The sequence below is a fragment of the Lontra canadensis genome, unplaced genomic scaffold, assembly GCF_010015895.1.
Source record: "Lontra canadensis isolate GAN:19392208 unplaced genomic scaffold, GSC_riverotter_1.0 scaffold1, whole genome shotgun sequence".
NCBI lineage: Eukaryota > Metazoa > Chordata > Mammalia > Carnivora > Mustelidae > Lontra > Lontra canadensis.
The window spans coordinates 94,116,623-94,132,221 of record NW_022630995.1 but is presented as its reverse complement, the minus strand read 5'-3'; the positions used below and the strand labels follow the sequence as shown (position 1 = coordinate 94,132,221).

The window sequence follows — 15,599 nt, the reverse complement described above, 5'->3', positions numbered from 1 at the left end:
TGATTAATACATACACTGAAGTCTACCATCGCTAAGTATCTGGACGAAGATACAGCTGGACTGGTACATCCACATTTGGAAGACTAGTTCAACATCTTACCTTGGGCTAAAACCCACCAAATTTAGAGGTGTGCCTCGGACTGAAAGAAGCTGGGAAACAATGGAGTTTACAAGTGCCAAAACAATTGTCTGGAAATCTAAATATTCAAGTCATTCAAATTGATTCTGTTTATGTGTTGGCAAACTAATTCAATATTTTTTTTCATGAAATGGCTACTTTTTTCTTACTGAATTAGGCAATTCTGTTGGCTGTTTTGACCTTGTATAAACACAGCCTAAACCAATATTTAATTTATTAATTAAGCCAGCCATGCAAATTAGCAAAGACTCATAACCAGAACTTGAAAAAATTAGGTTTAGTCTATAAGAAATAAGAGTGTAGGCAAGTAAGTTTTAATTAAGTACCAGACTTCTTCAGGCTATTGCTGTTCACTGCCATCAGATTCATCACTATTATGACAATAGGTAACTGTAAGGAAAACTTTGTAATTTCTTAGGGCTGATAGGGCTTTTTAAATCACCTCAACACTAAATACATGATAATTTAATTTGGACACTGGGATGAAGATGTCTCAAGAATATGAAAGATGTCCATGCTGAGATAACCTTTAGTGAAAAACCGAACATCCAAAATGGGGACTTTGGTTATCTATTAATGTAGTACAGTAAGTACCTAACCATATCACATTATTAATATTTGACATTTTATTTTCACAACTAAAATTTATGGCCTACTACATTCATGCATTTTCTAATTTAATCACAAAGTGATTTCCAGCTATTAATTTATTAAATGACTTTGAAAAACCATATCAAACTGTAAGCAATAGTTTAATTCTTTGTAACCTTTACATTCAAAAGCAGTGAGATGTCAGAGATCTCTGCTAATATATATCTGTCCTAATTTGTCAACCACAGACTCATTCAAGGAAAGAGTTTCAATTACTTTAGAAATCACAGTCATTTTAGATCTTTTAATGAAGTAGTACTGAAGTTTGCTGAGCAAATGTCAGTGCCATCAGTAAATAAACTTTTAAAATATTTAACGTGCTTTTATTCTTACCACTAGATCAAAACATTCTGGGCAGTGCTATGTGCATTACGCCCTTAAACACCAAGTATCTGCCAATTCAGAAGAAATGGAACACCTTAGAATTTTATTATACATGGCCTCTGAATGACTGGGGCAAATATTCATACCTAGAGATGACCTAGAAGACCTCGCTATAGGGCCTTGTGAGTCATCCAGGGAAATAATTAATCCATCTGGACCAGTGTTTTACCTTATACCCATTAAGACTGTTCAGCTGCAGTTATGTACAGGAAAAGGCAGGGCTCTTTCAAGGTTACTGTGGAGATTTAAAAATTAATAGAACTAAAATGGCTTCATGTTTATACAAATCTTTTAAGCAAACCTAAAATACAGAATTATGGAATGCAAACTGAAAAATAAAGGTGCTTACTGACTTTACTAAAGGATTACTTTATAAAATATTTCATCACAAGACTGCTTCTAATGGCCAGCTTCAATGAAACATTAGAAATAGCATACAAATGTGATTTATATACAACTCTTTGGAATATATTCAAAATCTGAATAATCCTGCTATCACATTCTGCCATTTATATGGCATCCAACTTAAATACGTGTTGTACTACAAAAGTTCACTGGCAAGTAGGTTAGTTCAAATTCTGAACACCTACAGAAAAGAAGATAATTTATGACTGTAATTCACAAAAGCTGAAATGGTAGACTCTTTCAGCTAATTAGTGGCTGCTTCCTTAAAAGGACCACCACCATTATCTGCTACTATCCAGCAATTTGATTTTCTAAAGCAAATGAGAAAGGTGAAATCAGAAACACAGGTCTTCCAATGTATAGCTGAACATGAGAGAAATGGGGAACACGATGATCTAGAAAAAAGATGCAGAGCTAGGTCTATGTCCTAGGACTAACTGTTATTAACTGTGTGGACATGGGTAACTCATAGACTATTGGAGCTAATTAGTTCTTTCATCTCTCAAATGAGCATTATAAGGATATTTCTCATAACAGTATATACAAAATTATAAAATCTCACTGGATTTTATCATCAGAGCTCTGTCCTCTGTATGGAGCAATATACACATTGGTGATTAGCTGTTACACTCCAGTGCTGCTGGCCATGTCAATGTGAAGGACCCTGAGTATTTGCAGCGAATGTTCATAACTTGGGGGATGTCTATATTCCTAAATTTAATGCAATCTATTATGCTAATCTTTATATATTGAGATTATCTCTAAATTCCTATAATGCAATCACTTTTTAGGTTGGGTTTTAAATAGATTCTATTGATGTTCTCACACACAGGTTCCTTCCCCACCCAATTGCTTCCTAATGATGCAGGATTTTCCATGACATCTGGTCTTAGTGTCAACAACCATTTATAGCATATCAGCTGTAATGAGTAGCAACTGTTGGCAAGTTTTGTTCTGTGCTTCCATATGGATGCAACAGCAACTTCTTTCATTGTGATTTGAGATTTTCTTGAATCTGTCCAAGTATCTCAAAGTACCTAGGCAGGTTGCTGGTATCACTTTTAGGACTGGAAATGACTTAGGAGATAAAATAATTCAAACCCTTCAGTCTCTAAATGAGGTAGGATCTGCGCACATATGTGATTATCTAGCCAACAAAACTCAAACATTAGGAATTTTTATGTGTAGTGAAATCATGTATGTTTTACTTTTTTATACCTTTCTAATGAATATCATAAACAGTTATTAGTTTTATCAATCTATATTATTTAATCTTTTCATTTCTGTAGATACTTGTTTTTAAGAATTGAAATGATCTTTTTAGATTTCTTTCCTCTACTGGACAGTATCAATTATTTCAACACGAAGTTAAGCATTCCGTGCTTTGGTGTGTTTTCAGTCACTTTTCCTTTGCCACAGAAGGTGTGAACAACACTCCTGGAGATAAACTAAGTGAAAGTGCATGAATTGGAAAGCTTGAATATCAAGCTCACTCATGCACATGGCAGAAGTTCTTCTGTGCACATGGTACAAGTGACTTTTGCTTTTATTTTTATATGGAATGGATACTTGAATTTATGTACCTAAGCACACGGAGTTCTCAGCTGATGCCATGTGTTGAAAGTCTGTGGTTACAAAGTACTATTTTCATCATCAAGCATACATGAACAAGTTCCTAAGAATCATCTGTTTTCCTTTCCTGTTTTCTTATTTACTTCTACATTATTAGCATATACTATCAGCACATAATTCTATACTATTAGCAAATACTTCTCTGAAAGAAGCAGACCAGTGGGACTGTGCCAATTACCTACTGTTTCTCCATGGCCTGACACACAGCTGTCAGGTTCAACAAAGAACACAAGAATGACCGATGAATTATGGAATTTATCACTTACACAGTTTGTATCTAAAATACCTAGACATACTTTATACACAAATGATAAGTTCTTTAAACTTTTATCTGAGTATACTTCTGAGAAAAGAGGAACAATTGCAATTTTATAATTATTCAAAATGTATCTACTACTAAAGAGGATTTACTGAATACATGTCATATTCCCCCAGAAAATTAATTTCTCTCCTTTCTGGTCTTTAATTTTATTCCTATATTTAATTTAGATTTAAAATCCCTTCCCCCATCTCCAAAATTATTATCCTCATTAAAATCTATTCTCTCTCTCTCTCTGCCCTTTCCCTCTCTTTCCTTTCTTCTTCCTCTCTCTCACATCCATCCCCTGATCTGATGATTTTTCCATTAAATAATATTGTTTTTTCAGGAGGTAGGCTAAGAAAAAAAGCACCATTTTCTGCGGAGACAATTCACAGATGTTGATGTGTTGCTAAAAGATTGTTTTATGTATGAAGCCTTCTATCCAGATGCTGTTCATGAAGTTTGGTAACCATCTCTGATGTACCTTGAACCGAAGAAATCTTACTATTCTGTGTGAAATATACTTATATGATAAAGCAGAGCTATAAAACGGTCTCCTTTGACTTACTTCTGTTCCCTGATTCGCAGAAACTATATTCTTCAGACTGTTAAATGACAGAACACATCTCTCCATTTCTTGTGACCTCAAGAGTTGTCACTTGTTACTACCAGTTTTTGTTTGACCTATCTCCTTTTTTCTGGGAGGAATAGCACTGATACATATTTTAAAATGATCTTTAATTCGTGGCCTGTATGTTCTAGCCACACGAGGTTTGTCTTGATTTTGCTCTATAATTTGTGCCTACCAACTCTGATAGAACCTCAATAGGTGCTTAAGAAATGTTTGATGAACATTTAATCCTCTCTTTTTATACCTAAATTTTCAATTATCAGCTCACAAACACTCAAGACTAAGTTACAGTAATCTACTCTTTATAAACAATCTATTTTTAGGCATTCCAGACTGATTGTCTTGATGTGGCCTAAATCAAATGTGCCAAATGCATTTCATTCTTCTCTGTGTCTCATTTTCCAAAGGCTGTGATCAATGCCACCTTACTAATTTGCTAAATAAGAATTTTTTTCTTTGGACGTCTATTAATAAATTATGTTGCGCACCCCCCCAACTCCACACTGTATCTTAAACATAACTTAAACATATTCCTTATTTCTAATAATACAGATCTTATACAGCTCTGGAAGATCCATAAGCAGGATCACTTTAATCATTTGATTCACTAAACTTAGACCCATTTCCCAATTCTTCATGTTGCTGGCAAAATTACTTTCCATCATTGTTTGACCTATTATTTGGCCTTTCTAAAGTTTTTGATTTATCCAACTAATGAGCTGAGATGTGGTAGCATTTAAGTATGCAGATCCTGGAACCAAAATGCTTGGGCACAATTCACAATTTACTAGCTGAGCAACCATGAATAAGTTCTCTCACTCATGGTTGTTAAATCTCTCCTTATGCAACATGGGGAAGATCAAAGTGCCTTCCTCATAAAGCTGTTGTTAAGATTCGTATGATAACACAGTACAGGGTACATGGTAACTGCCGGATAAATGGTAGCTATTATCATTTTTATTACTAACATCCCGCCTTGATCCAAATCCTCCCAAAGAGGAGAGTTATATTCCTGAACTATAGTACTATAATTATGTCACCACTACACTCCGTAATACTGCTTGGATCTGACAGTGGATTCACCTTAGATGAAAGGTCTATGTATCCACTGGATACTGCCTGGTTGTGATTGATGGGCTTCCTTTATGCTAATATCCCACCACATGGAGCCTTCTCCTATTGCTTGTTTCTGGGACATCATCCAATTTTCTGCTGTGCCTCAGCCTTGTCTCTAGGTTCTTAGAATTTTCCATCTGGTGGATTCTACCGTCTAATAAGCTCCCAAGAGTGGCAGTTATTCAAATAATGATCTTAATGATATCATTGTATTAAAGAGTGATACTTGCCCTCTTTATTCAATATTAATTAACATACACAAAAATCTATTTTATTCAGTGATGCCTTTTATATTATAAATGTGCTTTTGATTGAATTTCATTCATTCCAAAATTGAAAGCATAAGCCACAAGTATTTACTAGGTATTAAGTCCTATATTAGATACCATGGAGTAAAACAGTATTCTAAGTAGGTACAGTACAGTAATAAAGCTTTAATAATGAAGAACATAACATTTCCTGTGGTATTCTCTCAGTGATATGGACAAATTAAAGTGTGCACCAAACATATGTATTCTATATGAATTAACATATAAGTCAGGGTAGGGAAACAAAATATATGACCTAAGAATAATAAGGGCAAATTTTTGTTTAAAGCTTGGTAATAAGAAATTTTACCAATATTTTCATTTTAATATACTGGCAAATATGCTTTCACAAGCTATATACTTATCAGATAAAGTATATGTGTGGGTATAAAAGACATAAAACAAAGCCAAGGATTTAGCACATTCAGGGTGTGTGTAAAATACCTCTAATATACTCTTAGTGTGTTATGAAATGGCCTACTGAAACATGTACCAAAAACTAGACTCAACTGAAGTCTGTTCTAGTCAGCAATTTGACAGAAACCAAAAGAATTACAAAAATTATAACTAGCTCTATAAAAAGTTCACCCCTGTTCTCTCCTAAAATCAGGATAAGAATGGAGAACAAAAACACTTTTATCCCTTGCAAGAAATCTGATGGGTGATTCAGCAGGTTATTTCTTTTGGTAGTTAGCCTCCCTAAAAGTCACCTGCCTCAGTTTTTAATTAGTCGATTTAGCTCATATATCAGAAAATAGACCTTCTTCTCAGTCCACATCCTAGCCCACTGCTATCTCTGATTAAAGTTCCAGTCTTTGAAGAGCTCAGCTGAGTTTGAACACTTACAGAAGTCTAATATCATAACCTCACAAGATATATCTTAAAGGTCATGTAAGAGAATTCACATTTTTCATCCTTCGTTTTTAGAGTATACTTCTAATTATTTAACATAGAGTAAAATGTTTCAAATGACGATTTTATTAAATAGAGTATGTAATAAATACTCATGCCCATATATATTCACTTACAAAGGAAAGTAGTACTGTGAGTTCTGAGAAGTAACAAAAAGGGGCTCTCTCTCTCTACATGGCTGGTAAAGAATTCGTGAGGTGATTGCCAAAGACATGAATTTTTAAAGGAACATATTGTTTTCCCTTAATCATGATGAGTACATTTGGTAAAGTGTTAGCAGATGCACACAGTCTTATCTTGGCTCTCCAAAAAAAAAAAAAAAAAATGCCATTAACCATATCTTTGCTTTTGACATTTAAAGCTCTAAGACTCAAACTGAAATCAAAGGAAAATTCCAGAAACCTAAGGCAATGCTTTGCTTACAAACCACATCTTCAAATAACTTATCATGGATCCTTAGAGATATATTCTTTTAGAGCATACTAAATGAATGGAAACTACAGATTTATCATTATTAGAGAAGTCTGCACATGAGAAACCAGCCCAGGTCTTCCCACTGAACACATACAGCTGAAGACATTGCAACCTTTGTGGCACCTTTGTATATTAACGCCTCAATATGGATGAAGCTTGAAACAAAGAATGACAACTATATAGTACTCACATTTGCTACTTTGCCCACCCAGTGGTTTCATTTAAATTTTTAGGCCTTCACTATATCTCTGAAATTCCATGAGTGAAACTAGACTCTGAGAGAAGGGGACAGAAAAATGAATGAAAGAGTAGTCTCCTTCTGAACTATTTAATTTCTAAATGATCTAAACATTTCTTATCCTCAAAGGTATCAGAAACTGAGTGGAGTCTTAAAAATATTAGTCCATATATATGTTATATAAATATTATTTTATAATAAAATTTGTTTTACTTTCTTCCTTTCTGTTTTAAAAGGCACTGGTATCTTGCTACCTAGGAATGTAAATAAACAAAGAACCAGGAAGTCTCAAGGCCCTCAGAATTCCTGGGACTACTATTAAGGAAAAGAGACTTCAGAGCCCCAAATGGAGCTTCTTTAATGCCAAAAACCTATTAATAACTTTGTCTCTATTCTCTTTATAATTTCCATAACTATTTACATAATATTAGGTATACACAGTATGACTCTGAAATAGTATGTTTGATCAATGTCCAAAGAACAGGTTTAGAATGAAGAAGAGATCATCAGTCTTACGCAAAGTCACATTAAATGCTATATTCTTAGGAGGAAGGAAATACAGCACCCTATTTATTGATAATGGTAGGACATTATTCCTCTGGATGAAATGGAATTTATGTAAATCTGAAGTGTGGATGAGGGAGATGAAATAAGGCTGTGGTGAGGGAAAGTGTTTTAGTAATGTGTTGGAATGAGTCCACACAACTTTCTTGCTCATATTTTTGCCTTTACAGGCATAATTGCAGCTGAACAGTCATTAGGAATTGTGTGGTGGTTTATCTTCTCCAACAGCATTACTCACCTTCAGGTCCCGATGGACTACGCCCATCTGATGGCAGTGTAGCACAGCCTCCAGGATCTGCTGAATGCAATGACTGCATGCAAACACCAGGGGGCGTGTGTTAGTTCCAAGCTTACACTCACTGTCTGTACACCCTGAGAGAGACCGGGTTAAAGTGCAAAACCAGCAGACAACTGGGGTTGTGTTTTACCACCTTCAGTATTGTAAACATATTGCTCAAGTAGAGTGACTACTACCTCAGAGCAATCAGGATCTTGCCAGATGTGCGCGAAAATGTGGATCCACTTGATCTAGAAAAAAGCCATCTTAAAAATATTTAAATCAGTAGCTCATTTCCTAGTTATGAATTCTTATAGGAAAAGAACTGGAATGCAAATAAAATTTTTATAGCTGTTGTGGTCCACCTCCACCCCACATAAAAAACTGTTTCCCCATTCCCTCCCATTTTTCTAGTATCATTCCAAAGCTGTCATGTTAGCGGTCAAGGCACTATTAAGGTTAAATTAGGGTAAGTAATGAATTTTTGATAAATCATTAACTTCTTGTGCTTTAATTTAGCTGGCAATTATTATCTCTTGCCTGAGGGTTCATCAGACTCAAATGGAGCAATGTGTAACCAGTTGTTTTGCTACAGCAACCCATGGTCTCAGAACAGAAGTGGTGTTTAAATCTACAGGCGGACATACATCACAGGCCACGTTTATCTCCAGGCAAATGCTGGACATTTCAGGAAAGCCTGCCCCCAAACCGCCTCTGGTAGTTTACTGCTTGGAAACTTGACAGGTTGTTTTCTTAATATTGTCCTTCCCTTTTTGCTATGATGTATATTTAGCCTGTAGATGAGCAAACTGAAAGAGGCATCATGCATTATCATTTCATCATGTAGTCATTTTAGGGAAAAAGTGGGAAAGGCAAGGGAACCATTTTAAATACCCACCCTCTGCCCTTTCCCCAGATAAAACAAAACAAAACAAAACAAAAAAACCTCCTTTGATTCAGATTATGGACTCCATATACTGACCTTCAGGTCCCTGTGAACTATGCCATTTAGGTGACAATGATTTACACTTTCTAGAATCTGCTGTATACAATGACTGTAAAGATACAAGGGCAGAATGGAAGGGAGAACATTTTAAAGGTACATAATCACATTGAATACAAAATAAAATGAAAGTTAAAACGAAACAAACAAACAAACAAAAATTATATTTTCTCACAACATCTTTTTTAGCTTTACACTGGAATTTAATAATGCTGAATAAAGCTAATTCTGGTTCTAACAAAAATGACATCCAACATAGAGTTTGTGACGTGTTCAGACAAAACAATTTGAGTTGTGTTTTTTTTCCCATTGAAAATGTACAAATTAAATCACTTGTATATAGAAGTAAAAATTTTCATACTCAAGGAGAAAATTTTATAAATATTCCCATAATGTTCTGGGAAAATTCTTCAGCAATATAAAATTTATGGGTATTTCTCATACACATCTAAACTGTTTAAAATCTGAGGTCACAATTAAACATAGGTGTTGAAACAAGAGGGTACACACAGATGAAGTGGCAGGTGAAACAAGGGTTAAAAAAAATGGAGGGACACATTTATCATTTTGATTTAGAAATGGTGCTTCTTGAAGAATACAGTAAGAGGAAAACTAATGCAAGTCTCCAATAACAGAAGGGAATTTCAAGTAAACCCATGACATAAAATAAACCCCTCTTCAGGACAGGCATACTCTGGAGAAGGAGTAGGCACTTATGGAAAAAAAATTTTTTTAAATCCCCTGGAACACTGGTAATTGTCAGATATATTTCCATATACCTCAGTGAAGGAAAACTTTCCTTACTACTATGTCAAAAAGCACAATTTATACTATTCTTATTAAAGGCTCACTGATGTCAGACAGCTAATTAAATTAGAGGGGATAAATCATTGATTGACACCTGTAAGGTCCCATGAGCTGTCAGCTGACATAAAATAATATAGGTCACACTGATACATTTGGTATAAATTTACATTTGTGCAACTCAAATGCATGTTATGTACTGAGCTACATTCATTAGCAAACATTTTAATAAGGACATTTTCAACTATTTAATGTACAAAATAATATTACTTGAAAGTAAATTCTTGAATTATAAAAAGTAATCACCATCTGATTTTTTACAATGTGAATGTAAAAAACCGATCAAGGTTATGATTATCCAGCCCTAACTCTTTATAGAGTCCCACCAAAAGAGCTAAACCTTGGTTGGTTTTTGATAACAGAGCTTATTTGAGTGTTGGTAATTATTTTTTAAATACTGTGACTTTTTTCTCCTTCACTTTGTACTACATTTTAGAAATATTTCACTTTCTCTTCTCAAACCACAGATATAAGTCATTAGGCTTAATGAATAATGCAAAATAAAGTACATAATAATTCATATTAAATAAACTTCTTCATTTTTTACTGGTGAGAAGGGATTCAATTCTTCAGCTCCTGAGGACTAGTAGGGAAAGACTTCTTTATGTTTGTTCTTGGGAAGAGAATATTCCTTCTGCTTCATTTTGTCTGAGACCTATCCTAAAAAATACTCACTTCTAGTGAATTCGAAAACCTAATATCAACATGCATATAAAATGATCCAACCTATAGGGTCTCCTCTATTATCTATAGGGCTCTTCAACAGTGAAAAAAGTTTCTATTTTAATTTCAAACAATACTTTTCAAACACAATGACCTGTTTAACATAACTTCAAAAAACAAAATAAATGTAACACCCTAACTTATTAACTACCTTGATTAAAATTATTACTCTCTCAGGGCAAGTGGGCAAATAGCTACTCACAAGGCTACTATGAAGCTCCTTTTCAAGGCCCTAACATGGGAACTGGGGTGAACTGAGCAAGTGATGATTCACTCATGATAGTGTAAACGACACAGAAGTTTCTATTTGACTTTGACAATAAAAATTCCATTAAAAATTAGACTGTACTCATGTATAGATAAGATTCACAGAATGTCATAAACTGGCATAAAACCAAGAAGATTAACTAGAGATTTGCAAGTGAGCCTGTGTGTGCATATGCTATTTTGAAGGGATGGGGAGGGAACCTGCTATCAGCTGACTATCTGCTGAGTGCAGGCTACAGTGGGATTAGCAAGCTTTAGGAAGCTCTGAAAGAATTAGAGAATGGGGGCAGACAGTAAGTAACTAATTTTCACAACATCTCATTTACATTGTTAATAATGAGTCAATAGCTCAAGGCCAGATCTTTCAAATTAAGTACCAACTACTGAATATGTACAAAGAAATGCCAAGGAAAACTAACATGAAAAAGTCTAACTAATGTCTAGGCAATTAAATCAATGTCACTTCACTCCAAAAATGTTGGCTTTGTGTAGCCTAGGAAGTTTCAAATGAGAGAAAATGTATAGCCATTGTTAACCTCTGTAAAGATGATGCCAGTTAACAAGGCTAGAAAATCCTTTTGAATCCTCTGAAATATCTGAATAAATATTTTTCACATGAGGTTTCCAAAAGCCATCCTGGAATTTCCAAAGAGTTAAACAGCTAATAATGCTTTAAGGAGACCACTGGATTTTTGTAGTCTGTTTCTTTTTATGGTCTCTGATTAAACATGGGCTATTCAGTGGAGCTTTCTGTGATAATGGAAATGTTCTGTAACTGCTATGTGCAATTGGTAGCCACTAGTCATTTACGGCCACTCAGCATTCAAAACATAGCTAGTACAACTGAGAAGCTAAATTTTTTATTTAATTGTAATTAACTGAAATTGAAATAGCCATGTGTTACTAATGGCTGCCATAATGGGCAGCTCAGGACCTAGACCAGAAAATCTGAATTTTTGGTCTCTTAACTTCACTAAAAAAGTAAATTTCTTTAGCAGAAATCTTTCCAGGTAGAGTACAGATTTTATTATTTATTTTTAAAAAGACTAACTGTAGATGCTATTTTAGACCAGATTCTAGTTTTGTTTTCCCCAAACAATTATCCTGGAAATCCTTAAGAGAGAGAAACAGCAATTAAGAGGGACTCATCATGAGAAGTTGTCCAAGATGGTATTATGAGAGTCTCATAAATACTAAGGGTTATGATGCATTTGTAAAGAGATATACTGAACAAGTGTCATTTGAATGTTAAGTCTTGTATCTTGCCCCTGGGGCAAGTCACTTACCTGGCATCGGCTTCACTGTAATACTCTCTTGCCACGATGTCTTCAAACAGTTCACCTCCAGTAACTCTGTAAAGACAAACAAGATACTGACATTAGAAAAGAAAACAAAAATATGCATCAATGGAATTATACCGTATTCATGTAGATTTTTGTTTACAGATTACTTTGAAAATTACTAAAACAAGGTGTTGTAAAACATTACAAGACTTAACAGTTCTCATAACAATTTACATTGATCTAAACATGTCCTCTTTTCTACATGTCTTTCTATTGCTAGATCCTGAGGACACAATTTTCTGTATGACATAAATATATTCAGTGATATCTCTTACACAAAATAATCTCTATGAAACTCTTCATTTAAATTCTCTATATATTAACTAAGATCTGATAAAGTGTGTGAAACAATTTAGAAACATTTTCTGAACAATAAGAGAAGATGATTACTATCAAGCCTGCAGAGTATGTGTTTGCAGGTTTTATCTCTCTGGAAGGGCTTGTTTTTTAAAATGCAATAAACATGCCTTTATGGGCTAGACGTGGCCTTTCAAAATACATACCACTTTTGGGCTGAGTGCTACCTAGACTTTCTTTGTTAAGCACCCCAATTTTCTTTATGCTCCATGCATTTGCCAGTGAACACAGACCTAGGGCTTTTGGAAATGTCCCTAGAAGGCAGCACTGATCCCTTGCCAACTAAGAAGCCACGTCTATTCTCCATCTTCAAGTGAAGACTTTCCCACAACTCAGCAACTGGATTTAGTTACTCTACAAAGTACATTCCAAACCAGGGATTTCAAGGCTCTCTACATAAGTAGATATAACTACCTTTGGGATCCATTTCTGCTGTTCTGGGGCTAGAATTCCCCAACCGGTAATTCTCTGGCTGAGGGTCCTCCTCACCTCAATACATGTTTTTAACATAAATTTTTGGCAAAATTAAAAAAATATGGACGTGTACCAAGCCCTTATCTCTCAACACCAATTCCACTCTCCAGAATAAACTAATTTTAACTATTCATATCCTTTCAACTTTCTGTGTATCTTTAAACACACTGCTCCCTTGCAAACACACCAAAAACAAACAAACAAACAAAAAAACCACGTATTTTTTTCTCACATTTTTCCACAAAAGTGAAATCATGCTAATTGTATTTTCATTTCACATTAGGTCATGGGCACCATTTCATGTCAGAACATTTTCTTTATTTAAAATAAGAAATAAAGAGAAAGACATTTATGTATACGAGGACAGGGCAAACTGCCTTCCACAATGGTTGCATGTTGTGAAGGTGCCAGGTTTTTTCCAGTTTAAAAAAAAGTTAGAAAAGTTACTGCATGTTAATATTTCTTGATTTTTAGTGAAGTGAACCATTTTCTCATGCATTTATCAGCCATTTTTTCCTCTTTTATGATATGGCTTGATCTTAAAAGGAAATTTCAGCTTTGGAGCTTAACCTTGTGAGAGCTAACATTTGCTTACTATGTGCTACACAGTGTACTATTATATTAATGCAAAAATCCTTGCAAGTATTGTCTGAGTTTTACCACTAACTCAGTTTACTGACAAGAACAGGGACATATAAAGAGTGACTTGCCCAAGACTTAAGTGGCACAGGTGGGACATCCATTTCACAGCCCCTGCTCTCAATCCACAGTGTAACCATTCCAATTACACTGTCAGTCTTCTCAGAAGTTTAGAAGGCATTGGTCATTTGAAAAAGTACTGGATGGGGGCGCCTGGGTGACTCAGTTGTTAAGCATCTGCCTTTGGCTCAGGTCATGGTCCTAGGGTCCTAGGGTTCTGGGATTAAGCCCCACCCTGGGCTCCCTGCTCAGCGGAAAGCCTGCCTCCCCCTCTCCCTGCTTGTGTTCCCTCTCTTGCTGTGTCTCTTTCTCTGTCAAATATATTTATTTGTAAATAAATAAAATCTTTAAAAATAAGAAAAGAAAAAGTACTGGGTGAAGGTATAAAGCTTGGTGAATGTTCATTATGGAATGGGAGACAAAATTACTCTTAAGATAGCTTTTCAAAAAACTTTTCATTTGCTTTAGTAAGTTCTAAATCATCAAATAATAATATTCCAGAGATGACCAGTTATTATTTTCTTCTGTATTTTCCTTTCCTAAAGGAAAAGAGGCAATACTAAAAACTTAATGTGTCTGAAAGTTTATGCAACTTTGACTCTTCTTCATAGTATTCTGCATATTTATAAAACCTATAAGACTTGAGTCATTATTTTCATTCTTTACATTTAGGGGCACTTGGGCGGCTCAGTCGGTTAAGCCTCTGCCTTCGGCTCGGGTCATGATCCCAGGGTCCTGGGATTGAGCCCAGCATCAGTCTCTCTACTCAGCGGGGAGCCTGCTTCCTCCTTTCTCTGCCTGCCTCTCCGCCTACTTGTGATCTGTCAAATAAATAAATAAAATCTTTAAAAAAAACAAAAAGACTTGAGTCATTATTTTCATTCTTTACATTTAAAATGTGCCTCTAAAATTATTTAAAACTATATATGGGTTTGTTCTGAAAGCCACAGTTACAGGTACATGTACTTCCGTTTAATAGCTTAGTTAGTTTTTATCTCCAGTTAGAGTAACAATAATAATACAATCACATAATGTACTCAAGATAAATTATAATACAAAATAATTAAATATTAGATAGAAGATACTTCCAACAAATCCATTATCATCCCTATAATGATAATAATAGTTTGTGGGATTTCTTTCTTTGAATGTGACTAAGTTGAATATGATATATATCCATATTTATCTTTGTTTTTGATCATAGGTACCTAGAGATTCTCTATTATACACAAGTGTGGTTTGTAAAGTGTTTAACAGATACTGAATAAAAAGCTCAGTGCTAAAAACAAAACAAAACACCTTCTTGCCATTAATGAAACTGCTGCTTATAGTAGCTCCCTAAGTATACTGTATATTCTGTCATGTCTTAAATCACTAGAATCACAACTTATTGCTACCACTTATTGCTACCACAGCATCTAACCGATAATATTTGCTCAATTAAGCAGTACTGAAGTAATGATTACATGAGTTAACCTAGTCAGAAGATCATGCTGTCCATTTACTCTAAGTCTGGACTTTATGTGCACTTAAAAAGGAAAAAGAAAACATTAATTTGGCTCTCTATAGCAATAGGTTTTATTTCTAGGTGTTTGTATTTAAAGACGAATATTAAAAACTCACGCGGCCTACCATTCTGGTAATTTTCAATGAACTATCCTAGCTGTTAAAGAAATTTAAGGTGTACAGAGTTTTATGTTAAGCATCTCTGATAGCACTGTTTCTCATTTTCTAACATTCATTCTTCCCATTGCTTAAAAATATCCTTGTGCTAATGAAGCCATTTTATCATTTCTGTTACATGTATAATAAATGTCTGGGAAGGAAAAAATGGAGT

At 34.7% G+C, this 15,599-nt stretch overlaps 1 protein-coding gene across 18 annotated transcripts in view; it reads right to left on the bottom strand.

The window, feature by feature from the left end:
- The window catches only part of CAMK2D (calcium/calmodulin dependent protein kinase II delta), a 335,597-nt gene that overhangs the window by 85,179 nt on the left and 234,819 nt on the right, over positions 1 to 15,599 (bottom strand). For 12 of the 18 annotated variants that reach the window (XM_032859117.1, XM_032859092.1, XM_032859030.1 and 9 more), the window contains exons 5-6: positions 12,176 to 12,241; positions 9,015 to 9,087 (exon numbers count right to left, since the gene is read on the bottom strand). In XM_032859117.1, the coding sequence (XP_032715008.1) occupies positions 9,015 to 9,087; positions 12,176 to 12,241 (139 nt within the window). Of the gene's footprint in view, positions 1 to 7,993; positions 8,067 to 9,014; positions 9,088 to 12,175; positions 12,242 to 15,599 lie in introns of all 18 variants that reach the window. The other 6 variants (XM_032859177.1, XM_032859036.1, XM_032859053.1 and 3 more) reach the window with 1 other exon arrangement.